At 46.5% G+C, this 21,397-nt stretch overlaps 1 protein-coding gene across 1 annotated transcript in view; it reads right to left on the bottom strand.

Annotated features, from left to right (window-relative positions):
• The window catches only part of LOC122810428 (zinc finger protein 638-like), a 996,881-nt gene that overhangs the window by 791,679 nt on the left and 183,805 nt on the right, over window positions 1-21,397 (bottom strand). Inside the window, exon 2 of the mRNA XM_044082041.1 lies at window positions 1,340-1,471. Coding sequence (XP_043937976.1) covers window positions 1,340-1,471 — 132 coding nt within the window. The remainder of the gene's footprint in view (window positions 1-1,339; window positions 1,472-21,397) is intronic.

Raw genomic sequence — 21,397 nt, 5'->3', positions numbered from 1 at the left:
TGCTACATAAAGTAACCTGTCTTAACTTAAGTGTCCATTCCCAGAGATGCCTCTTATGGCCAAGACTTCAATAGCACCATTGAAAGTGTGTCTTTTCTTGCTGCTGCTTGCAAAACACACACACTCGTATATATATATATACATATCTATATATATATGGATGGGTCTATTTTGTTTCATTGAAAGCTCAATTCACTGAATTTCAATTCACCCTGACCAAATTGCTGAATGCTCCAATTACTGAAAACTCATTTCACTGAATCTCATTTTACTGAAGTGAAGTACTGGCACTGTAGAATACTGTTAGGCAAGTAAACGGTATATGCCCTTTTCCTCATTTTAGTGCAATCCTAAAGTTAGCATATATAGTTAGGGGGTGGGGGGGGTGTAGCCCCCTTCTTAGTTTGGGTATTTACTGTTTTCTGGAAAGAGTTACTGGTGTAAGTATGCATGTCTATGGTTCAAAATGTATTATTTTTAAGCTTTTGGTGAAATATAATATAAAACCAAACTAGGTGGGGGCCTATGCCCCCCTTCCCAATGTGTGGGGTTGTGCCCCCACCCAATCTATATATACTAACTCTAAGATCGCACTGCAGTTGAGAAAATGGCATATACCTTGCCTTAAGCTACTCTACACAGTGTCAGTACTTCACTTCAATGAAATGAGTCTTCAGTAATTGAGCTTTTAGCAATTTAGTAGTAGTAGCTAATGATGAACAGAAAAGGAGCACTTGGTGCAGTGAACTCAAACTACTGTGATAGCAGCAAATGTGATCCGAGATTAGTCAGGGCACAAAGGGATGAGACATATTTTTGAAGGAGCTTTGATGTTAGGAGCATTAGAGCAAACCAGAAAGTCTTGAATAGCAACTTGGTACTCAAACGTGGGATCAGATTTATGACATAGGATCATAAGCTATAAAAAAAGTGTTGGGATGTCAAGGTCAAAAAACATTTATCCCTAAAAATCATCTTTTTTTTTAAAACTTAAATGTCATTACAGTTGTTTTTTAAATTCAAGATGAAGCTGCACCTCGACATTTGAGGCTAGGTGTATAACTTAAGTCTTTTAAAGGTATATAAAAAGTACACAAGAATGCAAGTAAACTTTGGAAATACAAGCAACTGTATACAGTAAGAAAAACAGCAGAAGGCAGTCATCAGTAAAACACTTAAACCAGGAAAATACTATGGAATCAGCACAACCATCATTAATGGGCAAATTGCTTATTACCATCTGGTTTTATATAAAGTGTTTGTTCTCCATGAATTCATCTATTTCATTAGTTTTTTTCAACTCGGCACTTCATTTTGTGAGATAAGGTAAACTCCTTACCATGTCGGTTATATCAAAGTCTTCTGGTAGCTTCTTCAGTTTCAGCTGGCTTCCATGCAGAGTAACAGGCAAGAAGGAATAGAAGTTGAGCATTGCTTCAGCAGCTTTTACACTGGTCAGCTCCATGTATGCCTTAATTAAAATAAAAATGCTAAATGCTTCAAAACAGACCACATCAACTCCAAATAACCTGCTAATCTTAAGTGTAACACACAAACTTCATGAACAAAAAGACTTAATCAATGCTCTGACATACTTTACTCAAAACACCAAGTCAAAACAATAAGATAGTATACAAGTGTTCCATAGCGTCACCATACTTAAAGACCTTTGAGAGTACTCTTTAGCAGTAACAGCTGAGCAGCCTTTTTGTGAGAGTCTTAAATTGGCAACCTTTCCACTCTAGGTCTTGCACTCCACTGCCAGCACATGCTACAATACATCTGTACTGCATAAAGGTGTGCCCAGACTCGAGACTCCCAAATTCACCCCCCCCCCCAAAAAAAAGATACAATTAAAGAAAACTGCAAGACAGGTTACTCAGTTGTGCACTGTTAACTTTAAATGCAAATTATACTCTACCCAGACTTGAATGGAATGGTCATCCAACCACAGGAATGGTACAGGTATGCAGTACTGAATTCAACACTGACTGCACCAACTTAAGGAAAAAGAAGTTATGTACCTACCATAACGTTCCATGTTAGTTGTCTCCTCTCGCCTTCTTTCTTGCTGGTTGGTTCAGAGCCGATCCTCTGCTCCGACTCGGCCATCTTCTAAAGCTAGAGAGCTACATACTGGCTTGAGGCCTCCCCATATCCCATGATGCCTGGCACAGGAAACCCAGATCTCGTTTGGTGAGACTAACAGCAAACAAAGTAATGAAGGAATCCTATCCTATCATACACAAGCCCAACCACAGAGACTACTAGGTAGAGTAGGATAGCCAGAGAAGACTCAGCCAATGTAAATCCTTCGAGAAACTTTTCTTGGTCTAGTAGGATAGGGGGATGGAGGGTGGGACGCAAGAAAGAGGGCGAGAGGAGACAACATGGAACGTTATGGTAGGTACATAAGTTCTTTATGTTAAGTTGTCTATCTCACCTTCATTCTTGCTAGTTGGGACAGCGTCCCTAGCACTTAATATCCTGGGTGGCTCAGTGGAACAGACTCTTCAGAACAGTGGAACCAAAATCAGCTCTGCTCCTGGAAACCACGTCCAACTTATAATGCGAGATGAAAGAATGAGAATTTGCCCACGTGGCCGCTGCACTACGATTCCATGGGCAACCTAGCTTGAAACACAACACTAGTGGCTAATGCTCTGGTGGAGTGGCCTTTAGGTTTAACAGGCAATTCTTTCTTCCTCAGCTGATAGACAAAGGTTATGATAGAAGTCAGCCACCTAGATAAAGTTACTTTTGATACTGGTAGGCCTGGTTTGCCCTCTGCATAAGACAGGAAAAGCTGATCCGATTTTCTTAAGTCCTTAGTCCTATGCAAATAAAAGCGCAGTTGCCTGTGAACATCTAATTGATGTAACTTATATTCTCCCCTGTTGGAATGGTTGGGAAAAAATACAGGAAGGTCAATGGACTGGTTCAAGTAACTCTCAGAAGAGACCTTAGGAAGGAAGGAAGGATTAGTCCTAAGAGCAATCCTGTCTTTGTGGAACACTAGGTACGGGGGACGGATACAAAGCCTGCAGTTCAGAAACTCTTCTCGCTGAAGTAACTGCTACCAAAAAAAGTGTTTTCCAAGATAAAAACTTCAAAGAACAGGAAGCTGCAGGTTCGAAGGGGGGCAAAATTAGAGAGGTTAGAATCAAATTCAGATCCCACGGGTGTGGAGGATCTCTAACAGAGGGCCTGAGCAGAGTGGTTCCTCTGAGGAAGGCCTTACAAAGCTTATGAGACATTATACGACTTTCTGAAAGGCCAATGTGAAAATTTGAAATTGCGGCTAACTGCACTCTAACTGTAGCGGAAGCGGACCCAGTATGAAAGAGCTCCGCAAGAAATTCCAGGATGTGGTGAACAGGGGCTGCAAAGGGGTCTATATTCTTAGCCTCTGCCCAGGAAGAAAAACGTTTCCACTTACTAGCCTAAGTTTTTCTAGTGGTAGACTTGTGAGATGATAAAATGATTTCACGCACCGACTGGGAGATATCAGGAAGCCTGGCTAGGGTTGGAAGTGGAGCAACCAAGCCGTGAGCTTGAGAGATTGTAGGGAATTATGAAGCCCGACTGATGGATCAGGAGGTCTGGAGCTGGGTCCAGAGTCCAAGGCTTCTCGGTAAGATAATGATGATGGAACGGAAACCATATTTGTCGAGGCCAGTACGGAGCAATGAGGATCATTCTGCAACCCAATACGGTAGCTTTCTGTATCAGCTTGGAAATTAGGGGAAAAGGAGCGAATGCGTACAGAAGTCCCTGAGGCCAATCGCGGACTAGTGTGTCTCTGGGGGAATGCTCTGGATGTGGTAGGAGAGAGAAGTTGCTGCACTTGCTGTTGAAGGGGGTGGCAAAGAGGTTGCAGCAAGGTTGCCCCATTTGCAGAAGATTTGGTCCGCTACTACTTGATTCAGAGACCACTCATGAAGCATGAGAAAAGCTCTGCTCAGCCTGTCTGCTAGGACGTTGGATTTCCCAGGGATATGCGTTGCGGTCAGAAACCGTTGGGAAGAGATCGCCCACTGCCAGAGTCTGAGTGCTTCTCGACATAGGGGGTAGGACCTGGTTCCGCCCTGCTTGTTGATGTACCACACGACTGACATTTGTCAGTTTGAATTGCAAATGTCCCGGTAGGAAGAGAGTCCTGAAGAGCTTGCAACGCTAAATGCACGGCCCTCATCTCCAAGACATTTATGTGCAGATGGTACTCGAGGTTGCCAGGTACCCTGGACTGTTATGCCCTGATAATACCCCCCCCCCCACCTGATCAGGGAGGCATCCGTGGTCACTGTAGCAACTGGAGGGGGAAGTACAAATGGTCTGCCCAGGGGCACTTGATGAGACCATTCACCATGCAAGGTGCTTTTTGCATGTTTCTGTGATGATAATCATGTGAGACATGGGAAGCTGCTGGAAGTACCATTGGGTGAAAAGAAGCCATTGAAGGATCCTCATGTGAAAACGTGCCAGAGGGACGAGTATGATTGCTGCTGCCATGAGACCCAGGGTTTGGAGGACGAACCTGGCTTGATTTCTCTTGCATTGTAACAAGAACTGGACATGCCACCGAATGATTAACACCCTGTCTTTTGTATTTATGTCTGCGCCTATAAAGATGATAGACTGACAGGGCGACAAAGCAGATTTTTCGAAATTTATAGTGATACTTAGTCTGGAGCACGTCTGGATTGTATAGTCTCTGGCTTGCAGAAGGTGATGCCTGGTGGTAGCAGTGAGGAGCCAGTCGTCTAGATACGGAAACACCTGGAATCCTTGCTGTCTCAGGTGAGCGGTAACTACTGCCATACATTTGGTGAACACCCTGGGGCTCTGGTGAGACCAAAGGGCAGAGCTCTGAACTGATAATGGCTGGATCCCAGCCGAAAGCGCAGGAATCTTCTGGAGCGCCTGTCCATTTTTATGTGGTAGTATGCATCCTGAAGATCTATGGAGCACATCCAATTGTCCTGACCCAGGAAGGGTAAAATGGACTGTAGCGTGACCATCCGAAACTTCGTTCTTTGTACAGACCTGTTTAGTCTGCTGAGATCCAAAATGGGTCTCCAGTCCCGTCTTTTTTGGTACCAAAAAGAACCTTGAGTAAATTCCGGATCCTTGCTGGTCTGCTGGGACTTGCTGGATGGCCCTTTTTCTTAGCAGTTTAGAAACTTCCTGTACTGCTTGATCCTTTAGATTGGGTGGAACATCTGGAAGGGACTTCTTGGACAATAAAGGAGCGTGAACAAAAGGAATTCTGTAGCCTCCGGATACAACGGACTGTACCCATTTGTCTTGTGTTATGTCTTGCCAGGCTCTTGGGTACAGCGATAATCTTCCCCCGACTGACTCCAGTGGTGAGCAGCCGGGCAACCCTTCAGGGATGCTGGAAGGGCTTGTCAGAGAAAGATTCTCTGCTGCCCTGGTTTTGTGGACCCCCTCTGCCACGAGGGTGGCATCTGTTATTGTTCCCTCCTCTGCCCCTGGAGAGAAACTCACCACGTGTGTCTGGCAAGGCTCCCTGGGATTTCCGGAACATCTTTCCACTCTTCTGACCCTTGGGATATGGTCTGGAAGGAGTGGAAAAACGGACTCCTATGGCAGAGATAGTCTTGCCTTCCTGCTCACACCTGGTAAGGGTATCATTCACCTGTGATCCAAAGAGAGAGGAACCATCAAAATGGGTGTTGGTGAAAGACGCTCTGAAAGGTTCCGCAAAGATACATAGCCGCATCCAAGCGTGCCTCCTTAGGGCCACGCCTGTGCTTGCGGCTCTACTCGCCCCATCGGCTGCATATGAAATGAGCCTCATGGAGGAGTTTTCCACTGAATTAAGAGACGCCAGCTGGGAGGCTCTGCCTTAGCCTGAGCCCCCTCAGCTGATGGATCTTGGAGGGCATCTCCAAGCTCTTTCAGAAGATCCCTCTGAAGACGGGTAAAGTGGCACAGGTAATTCAGGGACTGCATAGAAAAGGTCGCTGATGAGAACATCCGCTTCCCATATCTGTCCATCATCCTGGACTCCTTGATAGGGGGATGGACAGATGAAGTTTCAGCCAACTCCTCCTTTGTGGCCGCCGCTACCACCATGGCATCAACGGGGGCATCTTTGGTCAAGAACTCTTTGTCCTGCGGTGCAGTAATGAATTTGGCAGGTCTTCTAGGGGTCGGTTCCACTGTGTCTGGAGCCGTCCATGCCTTCCGAGCCAACACAGACATCAGTGGGTCGAAAGGCGGAGACACCCAGGAGGTAGAAGGTCGGGATCCAAACGCGTCCAGGAATACCAAGTCATCCTCGGAAGGGCTTAGGGCAGTCCAGTTCCCCCTCTGCCCAAGCATCTCAAGAATGTCTGAGAAGGAGACATCTTCAGAGGGGGATCTTGGGGACCCTTCAGACTCCTCTAATTCGGTATCCGATATGACAGACTCGGGAGAGTCAACATGCTTCCTCTTGCATTTCCTCTTGCGAGGTGGCTCCTCTGAATGGTCAGGGGAGGCCTCGGAAAAGGAGGATACACCTAAAGGGGTGTCCTGGAGCGCTGGATCCCCACGCTTGGGGTCTGGAAGAGTGGCAGAGGCTGACGCAGGCACCCTAGGGGGAGGAGCCGATAGGGTCGATCGTGGGACTGACTCTGGGGCCAGTACACTCCGCATCACCTCGAAGGCGTCCCTGCCCGGACACAGAGATGGCTCCGGTTTCGAAGAAACCAGAACCTCTCCCCGTACCGAGTGGGATGGCTCCGAGGCAGATGTGGGAGCCGAGCTCAGCTGAGCTGAAGCGCCAAGGGGGAGAGCGGGGTCGGACAAAGGTCCGATGCCACTCGCCCCCTCAGAGCCGACGAGGGAGTCTCGGCGTCCAGATCCCTCCAGGGATGGTACCATGGAAGGGATCAGAGCCGACGACGGAACCGAAGGAGAAGGTATCGGAGCCGATGGTTCCACGACCCGAACCCAAACGAACTCCAGCCCCGAGCTCATAGGATGAGTCAGAGGAGGAATATCAACAGCTGTGGACGGAGGAGACGCCTGATGAGGGGGGCTGGACAACATGCTGGCTAGGGCCTGCAATTTTAACAGCCTACTGACCACTCTTTCCAAGTCATGGTCTGAAAATCTTGAGGACCGAGAAGAGTGGGATGAGCAATGACTATGCCCCAACTGGAGCAGAGGCGATTGCGGAGCCGAACGTATTTACTCCAGAGGAGGAGGCCTGGAGCTTTTTCGACTCTCAGACTGCTCCGAAGAACGTGTCTGAGCCAACTGGGAGGGAGGAATATCAGCTCCAGCCAGAGCCGAGATGGATGGTATGGCTTCACCCAACGACCGCTCCTTACTGGGAGCCAAAGTTTTAGGTGGCCAAGGAGATTTCACGGGCTGAGCCTTCGCCGGTGAATCTTGGGGTTTAAGCAGACTCCGCAAGATCAATTTGTTTTTGTGCTCCTGCAGGACTCTTGGACTGAATGCATGGCAAATCGAGCAAGAGTCCTGCAGGTGCACGGCGCCCAGACAAACACAAGTGTGACCATCTGTCAGAGACATCTTCTGACAGCATGAGTCACACTTCTTGAATCCGGGAGGCTTAGGATCCTTGGACATCCTAAAAGAAGAAAAACCAAGGAAAAAACACACACACCAAAGGGTTAAGGTAACTAACCACAAAAAAATACACTACAGTTACCAGAACCAACTACACTACAACTATAACTATAGCTAAACTAGCTAACAGTAATAAAGGAATTTTTTTTTTTTGTTTTAAGGGAGAGAGAGAGAAAAAAGGTTATCCTCCAACTTAACCTGAAACCTTTTAGAGGTAAGGTAATCCTCTAACGAGGAAAGAGAAAAGGGGGAGGGGAAACTCTCTAAATAAAAACGAGTTTCTGAGGGGAAAAGACAAGGATTCAGACACGAACACAACTATAATACCAAGGATATATCTAAATGAGAATTTCTATGCTAAAACTACTAGTTTTATGACAGAAAAGACACAATATAAAAGTTTTATATGACCTGAGCCAGTAGAGCAACCTCGCAGCAGAAGCGGCAAACGAGATATGGATTTCTAGCGCCAGGCATCATGGGATATGGGGAGGCCTCGAGCCAGTATGTAACTCTCGAGCTATAGAAGATGGCCGAGTCGGAGCAGAGGATCGGCTCCGAACCAACCAGCAAGAATGAAGGAGAGATAGACAACTTAACATTGAAGTTTCCAAAGGTAAACAGCTGAACATACATGCTTTAAGGTACAGACGTGTTACAGGAAACCATTATTTCAATAGAAATACAAGTAGCAACCGAAGGCAAAATTATGTACACAAACTACAGTTGTGTACACTTACCATAAATGTAGATGTTCGAGTGTATTCACTGTTGCAGTCATTACATTTGGGTAATCTGATGGCAGGTTGCCCTCAGTCGGCCTGAATAACAAAGTCTTGGGTCCTGCATCGGTTGCTATCTCTTCTTCCATGACGGCAGGTCATCAGGGGTATAAAACATGCAGCAGACCCCATTTTATTCAGTATATATATATATATATATATATATATATATATATATATATATATCAGGTGGGTAACCCGGACTGCAACACTGAATACACTCTACCATCTACATTTATGGTAAGTGTACACAACTGTACTATGTCCTTCGTGTTTCACTGTTGCAGTCATTACATTTGGGTAGAATCCCAAAGCTATGGATGGGAGGATGGAGCTAAACAGCATTAGGAGCAGCTATAGGGCCATGCAGAACTGCAGTGGCAAAGCCTGCCCTGGACTTAGAGTAGAGGGGCAAATGGTAATGCTTTGTAAAGGTGTGAATAGAACACCAAGTAGCAGCCTCTAGAATGTCTTCGGTTGGTACTACTCTGAAAAAGGCTGCTGAAGTAGCTGCAGCTCTGGTGGATTGAGACCCAATGCCCTTGGGCACAGGTTTACCATGGTGTAAATAGCAGAAGCGGATGCAGTGGCTTATCCACTTTGAAATAGCCTTTCCTTCTGATCCTGCAGCATATGACACTAGTAATTGCTCAGTTTTTCTTAGAGCTTTAGTCCTGCTCAAGTAGAATCTTAGCTGTCTGTGTACATCCAAGGAATGCAGAATTCTCTTTCCTTTGTTCGGCGGATTTGGATAAAAAGTTGGCAGATGAATTGTTTGGTTAAGAGCCACACTGGAAACCACCTTAGGCATAAAAGTAGGATTTGTCCTCAGACATCCTGTCCAGGTAAAACATGATAAAAGGCTCTACAGCCATGACGGCCTGTAGCTCTGAAACACTTCTTGCTGAAGTAATTGCTAGTAACAGAGCGGTCTTCCATAAGAACTTTACATGAGCGGTAGCAGACGGTTCAAATGGAGGCAGGATGAGCTTTTCCAACACAACTTGAGGTCCCATGCAGGTAATGGTGATATTCTAGGGGGCCTTAAATTTTTGGCTGCTCTAAGATACTGCTTTAGTAAAGGATGAGAAAAGATTAGTGGCTCTATGTTGTAATGAGCCGAAATGGCAGAGGCATGGATTTTGATTGATGAGAAAGATAGGCCTTTGTCAAGCATCTCAGTTAAGTATTGTAATATCCGAGGAATAGTTGGTTCTGCTGTATCAGTTCCTTGTGCTCGATTCCAAGCACAGAATCTCTTCCACTTGTCAGCATAAGATTTTCTAGTACTAGGCCTTCTGGCTTCCAAAATGACATCCATCACAGCTTTACTGAGAGGTGTTGTTTGTATGATTACATGAACAGCCATGCTGCCAGGTTTAGAGTCTGTAGTTGACTGTGCAGGATCTGACTGTTTTGCTGGGACAGTAGTTGTGGTCTCTGAGGCAAGGTCCATGCTGGGCATTGAGACAAGTTCCTTAGGATTGGGTATCAGTATTGGCAGGGCCAGTCCGGGGCAATTATCTTTGGCTTCTCTTGTTACTTTTAGGAGGACCTTGGGTAGAAGAGGTAGAGGAGGAAGGGCATAAACTGATAGGGTTTTCCAACTGTAGGATACGGTGTCCACTTTCCATGTTTGTGATCAGTCCTTGTGCAGAATCTTTTCAATTGATAATTTTGAGGAGAGGCAAATAGATCTATGTCTGGGCTCCCCCATTTCTCTGTTATCATGCTGAAGACTCGTGGATTTAGTTTCCACTCGTGAGGATCCATAAGGTTTCTGCTTAAATAGTCTGCCAGAGTGTTCTGTTGTCCTGGCAGGAATTGGGCTTGAAGTATTTGGCAAGTCAAAGCTGTGTCCCACAGTGCCATGGCTAATCTGCAAAGGGGGTATGAGTGTGTGCCCCCTTGCTTCTTTATATACCAAATGACTGTGGTGTTGTCCGTCTTTATCAGTAGTTGTCCTGGATGAAGTCCTTAACGGCTGTTAGGCCATTTTGAACAGCTAGCATCTCTTTCTGGTTGAAATGTAGATGCATTTGATTTGGGGCCCATATGCCCTGAATGCATCTTCCTGCCATGTGCACCCCCCCCGGCATAATCTGATGAGTCTGTTAAGGTGTGGCTGGCAGGGGGTAGAATGAAGGGCCATCCCATGTTTTGGTAACAGGCCTTTGCCCACCATAGAAACTCCTGTTGCAGGCAGGGAATGAGAGGAATCATTTGTTTCCAGACTGTGTGAATGTTGACTCCATAAACTTTGTAGGTACCACTGAAGTTTCCTCATATGCAGTCTTGCATACGGAATTAGTAGGATGCAGGATGCCATGAAGCCCAGAGCCTGCAGAATTTGTCTTGCAGAAGACTGGGTTTTTGTTGCCATCAGTTTGAAGTAGTCAGTTGCCTTTGTTTGTTTGGCGTCAGGTAAGCCATCTGGGCAGTTGTATTCAAGCTTGCACCCAGGAATGTTACCTTTTGAGAGGGTACTAGTTGTGATTTCTTTTCGTTTGTGTACCCTAGGCATGTTAGAAGCCTTTTCACAAATGCCAGGTGTCGAATAAGAGTGCCTTTGTTCTCTGCTTGAAAGAGACAGTCCAGGTAAGGATATACTTGTACACTTCTTTGTCTGCAAAATGCAATTACTGGTGCCAGGCACTTTGTAAAGAACCTGGGTGCAGTAGATAAGCCAAAGGGCAGTGCAGGGAATTGGTAATGCATTAAGCCAGGCTTGAATCTGGGGTATCCTCTGCACGATTGTCTTACTGGGACATGCAGGTATGCCTCTTTTAGGTCTAATGTCACCAGCCAAGCATTCTTGCCCAGCATGGGCAGAAGCTGCTGCAAAGTCAGCATTTTGAATTTTGGAATGTCCAGGTATGTGTTCAAAATTGACAATTCCAGTATCAGTCGCCAGGCCTTGTCCTTTCTGGGTACCAAGAAAGTACAGTTGTGTACACTTACCATAAATGTAGATGTTCGAGTGTATTCACTGTTGCAGTCATTACATTTGGGTTATCCTGCTGGCAAGTTGCCCTCAGTCGGCCTGAATTCCAAAGTCTTGGGTCCTGCGTCGGGTGCTGTCGCCCCTTCCCTGACGTCAGGGGGTATAAAAGATGCAGCAGACGCCATTTTCTTCAGTTTTTCTTGCCCCAGATGTTAGGTGCCCTCAAAAGGGTAGGCTAAATATATGCAAGTAAAACATACATGCACCAAAATAAACTTTACCTTCATCTATAAGCAAATACAGCCCATAGGTTGTATAGTTCAGAGAAGTAAAGTTAAGTTCCAGCAAAAATAAGGGGGATGGCGGGTGGGTAACCTGGACTGCAACAGTGAATACACTTGAACATCTACATTCATGGTAAGTGTACACAACTGTACTATGTTCTTCGTGTTTCACTGTTGCAGTCATTACATTTGGGTAGAGTCCCAAAGCTATGGTTGGGAGGCTGGATCTAAACAGCATTAGAAGCGGCTATGAGGCCCTGCAGAACTGCAGTGGCAAAGCCTTCCCTGGATTTAGAGTAAAGAGGCAGATTGTAATGTTTTGTAAAGGTATACACTGAAGTCCAAGTAGCAGCCTCTAAAATGTCTTCGGTTGGTACTCTCCGGAGAAAGGCTGCAGAAGTGGCTGCGGCTCTGGTTGAATGTGGCCTAATGCCCTTAGGCACTGGTTTACCATGCTGTGAGTAGCAGAAACGAATGCAGTGACCTATCCACTTTGAAATAGTCTGCTTGGAGATGGCCTTTCTCTGTGATCCTGCAGCATATGCCACTAGTAAATGTTCTGTCTTTCTGAAAAATAGAAGTTATATTCTTACCATAACGTTCCATGTTAGTTGTCTTCTTCTCGCCTTCTTCTTGCTGGATGGGTTCGGAGCCGACCCCGGCTCCGACTCGGCCACTCTAAAAGCTCGAGAGTTGGTTCCACCGGCTCGAGGCTCCCCTTATATCCCACAATGCTAGGCGTGAGTTACCTCAGATCTCGTTTGTGAGCTAGGCCCAGCTAATAATAGTACCAGAATAACTGGAAAGAAAGTCCACCTCTATAACAAGGGAGAAGAGAAAGGGTGACCTACAGCCTGATCCAGGAAAATATGCACAGCAGAGCATATACCTATAGTAAAGAGGTGGTAGAAAGAGAGGTCACAATCAAACTCCTCTAGGTCTGTCCAGGCCAGGGGGAAGGAGGGTGGGACGCAAGAAGAAGGCGAGAAGAAGACAACTAACATGGAACGTTATGGTAAGAACATAACTTCTATATGTTAAGTTATCTATCTCGCCTTCATTCTTGCTGGATGGGACCGCGTCCCTAGCACCTTGTCCCGGGTGGCCTAACGGAACAGACTCTTGAGAACAGTGGTACCAAAGTTAGCTCTATGTCTGGAAGCTAAATCCAACTTATAATGTGAAATGAAAGTATGAGGAGTAGCCCAAGTAGCCGCTGCACAAATGGTGTCAATAGGCGGTCTGTCTTGGAAAGCTATAGAAGTAGCCAAAGCTCTGGTGGAATGGGCCTTAAGTTTATTAGGCAGCTTTTGGTGTCTAATTTCATAAACAATGGAAATCAGAGATGTTAGCCATCTAGATAGTGATACCTTGGAAACAGAAAGTCCCTTTCTGCCTTCTGCATAAGAGACAAACAGCTGGTCAGTTTTTCTGAATTGTTTGGTCCTATCCAAATAGTACCTTAACTGACGAACATCCAGCCAATGCAATTTTTGTTCAGACCTATTAGAATACCCTGGAAAAAACACAGGGAGGTCAATGCTTTGATTTAGGTTAGACGCAGAGGCCACTTTAGGTAAAAAGGACGGTTGGTTCGTAGGATACCCTGTCTTTATGGAACAACAGATAAGGAGGTCGACAGCTGAGTGCATGAAGTTCTGAAACTCTTCTAGCTGAAGTAATAGCTACGAGAAAGAGTTTTCCATGATAGCAATTTTAATGACCAGGCAGCTGCAGGTTCGAAAGGGGGGAGAATCAAAGAACTGAGAACTAAATTAAGGTCCCAAGGAGGAGGAGGATTTCTTATAGGAGGTCCGAGTAGAAAAGCTCCCTTCAAAAATGCTTTGCAAAGCTTGTGGGACATAATGGCAGACTCTGAAATACCCACATGAAAGTTAGATATAGCTGCCAATTGAACTTTGAGAGTAGAAGGAGATGAACCTGCATGAAAGAGTTCAGCTAGAAAATCAAGAACCATAAGGATGGGAGCAGTGAAAGGATCTAAGTCCCTTCCTTGAGCCCAATAGGCAAAACGTTTCCACTTACTAAGATAAATTTTTCGAGTGGAAGATTTGTGTGAAGCTATTAAAATATCTCGAACAGTGTGAGATATTTGAGGAAGCCTGGCTAGGGTAGGAACTGGAGGAACCAAGCAGTGAGGTTCAGAGAGGGAGGAGCGATGCAACTGACCCGACTGATGGATCAAAAGATCTGGAACTAGGTCCAGATGCCAAGGTTGCTCCAACAGAAATTGATGTAGAAAGGGGAACCAAACCTGTCGAGGCCAGTAAGGAGCAATGAGGATCAGAGAGGCCTTCTGAGCGATAGCTTTCTGTATCACTTGAGAAATTAGTGGGAAGGAGGAAATGCATACAGAAGTCCCCGGGCCAAACTTGGACTAGAGCGCCTCTGCTGGACTGGCCTGGTAACGGGAATTGGGTGAAATAATCTCTGCACTTGCTGTTTTGGGTGTAGCAAAAGGTCGCAGCAAGGCTGACCCCACTTGAGAAAAATTTTTCTCGCAATAGAATCTTTCAGAGACCACCGTGAGGCATGAGGATAGCTCTGCTCAACTTGTCCGCGATTTGATTGGACTTCCCGGGGATGTGCGTTGCTATCAGAAAACGCTGAGAAGAAATCGCCCATTGCCACAGTCTGAGTGCTTCTCAACATAGGGGATAGGACCTGGTTCCGCCTTGTTTGTTGATATACCACACTACAGACATATTGTCCGTCTGGATTGCTATCGTTCCCAATGGAAGAGAGTCTTGAAGGGCTTGCAACGCTAAAAGCACTGCTCTCATCACTAGAACATTTATGTGCAAGTGGCATTCGTCTGATCGCCATATGCCCTGGACAGTTCTGCCCTGATAATGCCCCCACCCGATCAGGGAGGCGTCCGCTGTCAGAGTAGCAACCGGAGGAAGGAACAAAGGGTCTTCCCAAGAGGAGCTGAGGGGAAGACATCCACCACCGAAGATGATTCTTGCATGTTTGCGTAATCATAATGGTGTGAGACATCGGAAGTTGTTGGTATGACCATTGTGTGAAGAGCATCCATTGAAGGATTCTCATGTGGAATCTGGCTAATGGAAGCAGAGGTATGGCAGCCGCCATAATCCCTAATACTTTCAGAACTAACCTGGCTTTGACTCTGTTGCTGCTGAAGAGAAGCGAGACCAGTTTGCGTATGTCTGTTATTCTCTGATCTGTTAGTCTCACAGACATGTTGACTGTCTAGATTTGCGCCTATGAAGGTAATAGCACGACAAGGCGACAAAACAGACTTTTCGCAATTTATTGAGATGCCTAAGTTTTGACAAATGCGAAAAGTGTAGTCTGGCCATTAGAAGAAGATGCTTGGTGGGAGCTGTGAGGAGCCAGTCGTCCAAATATGGAAACACCTGGAATCCTTGACGTCTCAGGTGAGAAGCTACCACTGCCATGCATTTGGTAAACACCCGGGAGGCAGTGGTGAGTCCAAAGGGCAGGGCTCTGAATTGAAAATGACTGGTTCCCAGCCTGAAGCGGAGGAATCTTCTGGAGCGTCTGTTCATTTTTATATGATAGTACGCATCCTGAAGATCTATAGAGCACATCCAGTTTTTTCTTCCCAATAGGGGAAGGATGGACTGTAGTGTGACCATCCGAAATCTTGTTTTCTTGACAGACTTGTTCAAGATACTGAGATCCAAAATTGGTCGCCAGTCCCCTGTTTTCTTTGGAACTAAAAAGAACCTGGAGTAGATTCCGGATCCTTGCTGGTCTGCTGGAACTGGCTGAATTGCTCTTTTTGTAAGTAGCTTTGAAATTTCCAAAGCTGCAAGTCCCTTTGATTGGGTGGAACATCTGGAAGGGATTTTTTTGACTGGTTTGGAATGCGAACGAAGGGAATGGAATAGCCTTCGGAAATGATGGACTGTACCCACTTGTCTTGAGTTAGGGATAGCCAGGCTTCTAGGTACAGTGCCAATCTTCCCCTGACTGCCTCCGAAGGTGGACAGTCGGGCAACACCTCAGGGATGCTGAAAGGGCTTATCGGAGAAAGTTTCTCGATTGCCCTGGTTCTCTGGACCCCCTGCCTCTAGGGCGACGCCTACCATTGTTGTTCCCCCTCTGCCTCTGGCAGGAACCGACTCTGTCGTCAGGCTAAGTCCCTTGAGATTGTTTATGAACCACATTTTCCCACTTTTCTGGCCTTTGGGGTAAGGCCTAGAAGGAGTAGAAAACGGACTCGACGGCAGAAAGAGTCTTGCCATCCGTCTGCACCTAGTCAAGGTTTCTTTCACTTGAGGACCAAAAAGAGATGATCCATCAAACGGGGAATTAGTGAACGACGTTTTAAAGGGGTCCGCAAAGTTGCATAGCCGCATCCAGGCATGCCTGCGTAAGGCCACACCTGTCCCTGCGGCCCTGCTCGCTCCATCAGCCGCATACGAAAGGAGGCGCATGGAGGAGTAAGATTTGGAGTTCAGGGTAGCCAGCTGAGTGTTCATCTTGTCCTGAAAACCCGCAGCTGTAGGATCCTTCAACATGTCACTCGCTTCTTTGACCAAGTCCCTTTGAAGACGAGTAAAATGGCATAGGTATTTCAGCGAACGCATTGCAAAGGTCGCTGACGAGAACATCCGCTTCCCGTACCTGTCCATAGACCTAGATTCCTTGTTAGGTGGATGGACAGGCACTGAAGGATCAGCTAGTTCCTTCTTAGTGGCAGCAGCAACCACCATAGCATCCACAGAAACTCCCTTGGTCAGAAATTGTTTATCTGCTGGTGCCGTGATAAATTTTGAGGGTCTCCTGGGAGTGGGGTCCACTGAATCAGGAGCCGTCCATGCCTTTTGCTACCACCTGCATGAGGGGGTCAAAGGGGAGACACCCAGGAGGTGGAAGGGCGAGAGCCAAACGCCTCAAGATACACAGATTCATCCTCCAAGGGCTGAGGGCTGGCCAATTTCCCTCTGTTTGAGGATTTCTAGAATGTCTGCAAAGGAGACATCTTCAGAAGAGGAACGGGGAACCTCGAATCCTCTAAATCTGTGTCAGAGGTGACGGACTCAGGTGAGTCTATGTGTTTCCTCTTACACTTTCTCTTCCGAGGGGGCTCTTCTGCCAATTCAGGAGAGGCCTCGGAAAAGGATGAGATCCCCACAGGGGATTCCTGAGGAGCTGGCTCTCTGCGGTCTGGGATGAGGGAGTGAGTAGACTTGACCTGAGGCAATCAAGAGGGAGGGGCAGACGGAGCCGACTGTGGAGTTGAACCAGGTTCCAACACACTCCGCATGACCTCGAACGCACCCCTGTCAGGCAGAGCCAGAGGTCCCCGCTCCGAGAAGCTGAAAACCTCCCTCGGCACCAACAGTGATGGCTCCGAGGCCGATGTCGGAGCCGAACTCACCAGCGCCGAAGCACCGAGGGAGAGCGGGGTCGGACAAGGGTCCGATGCCACTCACCCCCTCGGAGCCGACGAGGGAAGTCCGGCGCCGAGATTCTTCTAAGGAAGAAATCGGAGCCGACGATGGAGCCGAAGACATTTGTATCGGCTCCGACGCTACCAGTCTCGGTTCCGAAACGCCCACGCTCCAAGCTCAAAGGAGTCGGAGGAGGAACATAATGAGGAACAGGGTCAGGCATCGACTGATGAGTCGGGCTCTGAAGCATTTGGGCCAGTGCCTCGGACTTAAGAAGTCGACTCATTACCCTCTGAAGGTCATGGTCCGAAAGCCTCGATGACCTAGAGGAGTGCGATCTATGGCTCCGTTCAGACAGCAAGGGAGATGCTGGAGCCGAATGAACGGAGCCAAGGGACGGTGACCTGGACCTCTTTCTAGATGTCGGCTCTGAAGGTCTAGTCGGAGCCGACACAGGAATTTCCAATACCTCGGCTCCAGCCGGAGCCGAGGAAACCACAGAAGCTGTAGTCTGAGACTCATCGGCTCCAGCCGGAGCCGATGTAGAAGGAGGTTTCGAAGCCTTAGGCCTCGACTCAGGAGCTGGAGCCGAGGACCTAGAAGCCTTAGAGGGTTTGCCCGAAGTAACAGTAAGGGAACCCTCAAGGCTTAAGTAAACCTCTCAAAATAAGTTTATTTTTTCTTTCCTGCAGGACTCTGGGGCTGAAGCCATGGCATACAGCACAAGAGTCCTGCAGGTGTAAAGGTGCCAGGCAGTAAACACAAGAAGTGTGACCGTCAGAGACATTTTCTGACAGCACGAGTCACACTTCTTGAAGCCTGAGACCTTCGAATCCTTAGACATTGTTAAGGAAAGTGTAACCAAACACACACTCAAACACACTGATTACACTATACCCAAACTAAATTTCAAACAATTATAACTAAAAATTATACTATCCCAAGTTTTTAGTTCCCTAACAAGAAACACAAACACTCTAGGGATGGAAAGGCCCAAAGGCCTGAGGGAAGAACAAAAGTTCTTTGTGGAAGAAAGAGTGGAAAAACAGGAAAAAGGAGGGTCTGAATCCACTAAACTAAGGGAAATAACAATAATGAATTAAATTAAAGGGGTTTAAGTAGACTATACTTATTCTACAATAACTCACCTGAAGCCGGTAGAAACCAAACACCTCGATCGCTGTAGCGGCAAACGAGATCTGGGGTAACTCACGCCTAGCATTGTGGGATATAAGGGGAGCCTCGAGCTGGTGGAACCAACTCTCGAGCTTTTAGAGTGGCCGAGTCGGAGCCGAGGTCGGCTCCGAACCCATCCAGCAAGAATGAAGGCGAGATAGACAACTTAACATCTTTAGTTTTATCCAAGTAGAATCTAAGCTGTCTGTGTACGTCCAAAGAATGCAGAATTTTCTCCCCCTTATTCTGTGGATTTGGATAAAAAGTTGGCAAATTAATAGTTTGGTTAAGGGCTACACTGGACACCACCTTAGGCATAAATGTAGGGTTTGTCCTCAGAGAGACCCTGCCTGGATAGAAAATGATAAAGGGTTCCACAGCCATGAGAGCCTGTAGCTTTGACACTCGTCTTGCAGAAGCTATTGCTAGGAGCAGAGATGTTTTCCAAGATAAAAACTTTACAACCGCAGTAGCAGCTGGCTCAAACAGAAGTAAGGTGAGTTTTTCCAAGACATAATTGAGGTCCCATGCAGGTATTGGTGTTCCTCTTGGAGGCCTTAAATTTTTGGCTCCTCTGAGGTACTCCCTTACTAAAGGATGAGAAAAGAGTGGTGGCTCTGTATTGTAATGAGCTGAAATGGCAGAGGCATGGATTTTAATTGATGAAAAAGATAGGCCTTTGTCCAGCATCTCAGTTAAGTATTGCAAAATCTGAGGAATATTTGGGACAGCTGTATCAGTTCCTTGAGCTTGGTTCCAAGCACAAAATCTCTTCCATTTTCTAGCACAGGATTTTCTAGTACTAGGCCTTCTGGCTTCTAAAATGACATCCATCACAGCTTTACTGAGAGGTGTGCTTTGTATGGCTACATTATCCGCCATGCTGCCAGGTTTAGGGTCCTGAGTTGGCTGTGCAGAATCTGATTGTTTTTTTTGGGACAGTAGAGAAGGTATTTGAGTTAAGGTCCAGGTTGGGCATTGAGACAAGTTCCTTAAGATCGGATACCAGTACTGGCGTGGCCAGTCTGGGGCAATCAATCATTTTTGGTTTCTCCTGTCTGACCTTTAGGAGTACCTTGGGGAGGAGAGGCAGTGGAGGAAAGGCATATACTGATAGGTTTGTCAGTATAAAGATAAGGCATCCACTTTCCATGCTTGTCTGTGATAAGTCCTTGTGCAGAATCTTTTTAGTTGATTGTTGTGAGGGGAGGCAAATAGATCTATGTCCGGGCTTCCCCATTTCTTTATCATGCTTAAGACTTGTGGATCCAAGTGCCACTCGTGGGGATCCATGAGGTTTGCTTAGTTAGTCTGCCAGAGTATTTTCCTTTCCTGGCAGGAACTGTGCCTGCAGATGACCTTGGTAAGTCAATGCTGTGTCCCATAAAGCCATGGCTAGTCTGCAAAGGGGGTAAGAGTGAGAGCCCCCCTGCTTATGTACCACATGACCGTGGTGTTGTCCGTCTATCAGAAGTTGTCCCAGATGAATTAGGTCCTTGAAGGCTGTCAGGGCATTTTGAACAGCTAACATCTCTTTTTCATTGATATGTAGATGCATTTGGTTTGTGGACCAGATGCCCTGAATACCTCTTCCTGCCATGTGGGCCCCCCAGGAATAATCTGATGCATCCGTCGTAAGGTTCTGCCTGGCTGGGGGTAGTGAGAATGGCTGTCCCTTGTTTTGGTGACAAGCCTTTGCCCACCATCGAAACTCCTGTTGCAGGCAGGGAATGAGAGAAACAAGAAGTTATGTACTCACCATAACGTTCGATGTATGTAGTCCATCTCGCCTCACATTCTTACCCGTGGGTTATGAGCCGAATGTCGGCTCCGACTCGGCCAAACTTTTCTAGCTCGAAGTCTTTCTACTGGCTGGGCTAAGAAGGTATCCCATGCTGCACTGCTCTATATCCCCAGATCTAGTGCGAACACCAGCACTCATTCTCCATGCATAACACCCCCCAAGGAAAGGAAAAAACTAAGAATGAAGGGAGCTCTGAAACCAGACCTAACCTCCAAATCCTCCAGGAAGGGGAAGGGGGGCAATTAAGAATGTGAGGCGAAATGGACTACATACATCGAACGTTATGGTGAGTACATAACTTCTTGATGTTATGTAGTCCAATCTCACCTACATTCTTACCTGTGGGACAGCGTCACTAGCACCTAAATCCTGGGAGGCTCAGTGGAAAATACTCCTGAGCACTGTGGAACCAAAGGAAGACCTGCCCCTAGACACCACATCCAACTTGTAATGAGTAACAAAGGTGTGAGGAGATGCCCAAGTAGCCGCAGCACTAATATCATCCATAGACAATCTGGCCTGATAGGCTGTAGATGTAGATACAGACCGAGTAGAGACAGCCTTCACCCGTAACGGTAAATCTTTACCCCCTGAGGAATAAATGAAAGAAATGCAACTGGAGATCCACCTGGACAGCGTGACTTTGGAGACAGGAGACCCAATTCTGTTTTCCGAAAAGGAAACAGAACTGATAAGATTTTCTGAGGTCTTTAGTTCTGTGCAGATAAAAACGTAATTGTCTGTGTACATCCAATTGATGAAATTTAAATTCTGCCTTGTTTGAGAACTGGGGAAACAGCACTGGCAACTCAATAGATTGGTTAAGATTACTGATAGACGCCACTTTGGGAAGAAAGGAAGGGCTGTGTCAGAGAAACCCTGTCCGTATGAAAAATCAAATAAGGGGGTTTGATTGATAAGGCTTGAAGCTCTGAAACGCATCTGGCTGACATGATGGCTACTAAAAAGACAAGTCTTCCAAGTTAAGAATTTTAAATCACAAGTGGCTGCAGGCTCAAAGGGGGATGAAGTAAGATCCTGTAGAACAGTTTAAATCCCAAGGCATGACAGGTTCCAATACCGGAAGACGAAGTAACAGAGTGCCCTTCAGAAAAGCCTTACAGAGTCTATGAGCCATCAGACGAGGCTCGTTTGCGACATGAAAGGTAGAAATCGCCACCAATTGGACTTCAATGGTTGCGGCCGCTGATCCCTGGATAAAGAGCATAGACAAGAACTCCAATACAGACGAAATTGGAGCAGTATAAGGGTCAATCTTTTGGGTATGAGCCCAGATTGAAAACCTCTTCCATTTGCTGTAGTAAATCTTCCTGGTGGAGGGCTTATGAGAGGAAGATAAAATATGAACCACCTCCGGTGAGAAATGA

The sequence above is a fragment of the Protopterus annectens genome, chromosome 8.part1 (genome assembly GCF_019279795.1).
Source record: "Protopterus annectens isolate FY-2018-M chromosome 8.part1, PAN1.0, whole genome shotgun sequence".
NCBI classification, from domain to species: domain Eukaryota; kingdom Metazoa; phylum Chordata; order Ceratodontiformes; family Protopteridae; genus Protopterus; species Protopterus annectens.
This window is presented reverse-complemented; position numbering and strand designations above follow the sequence as displayed.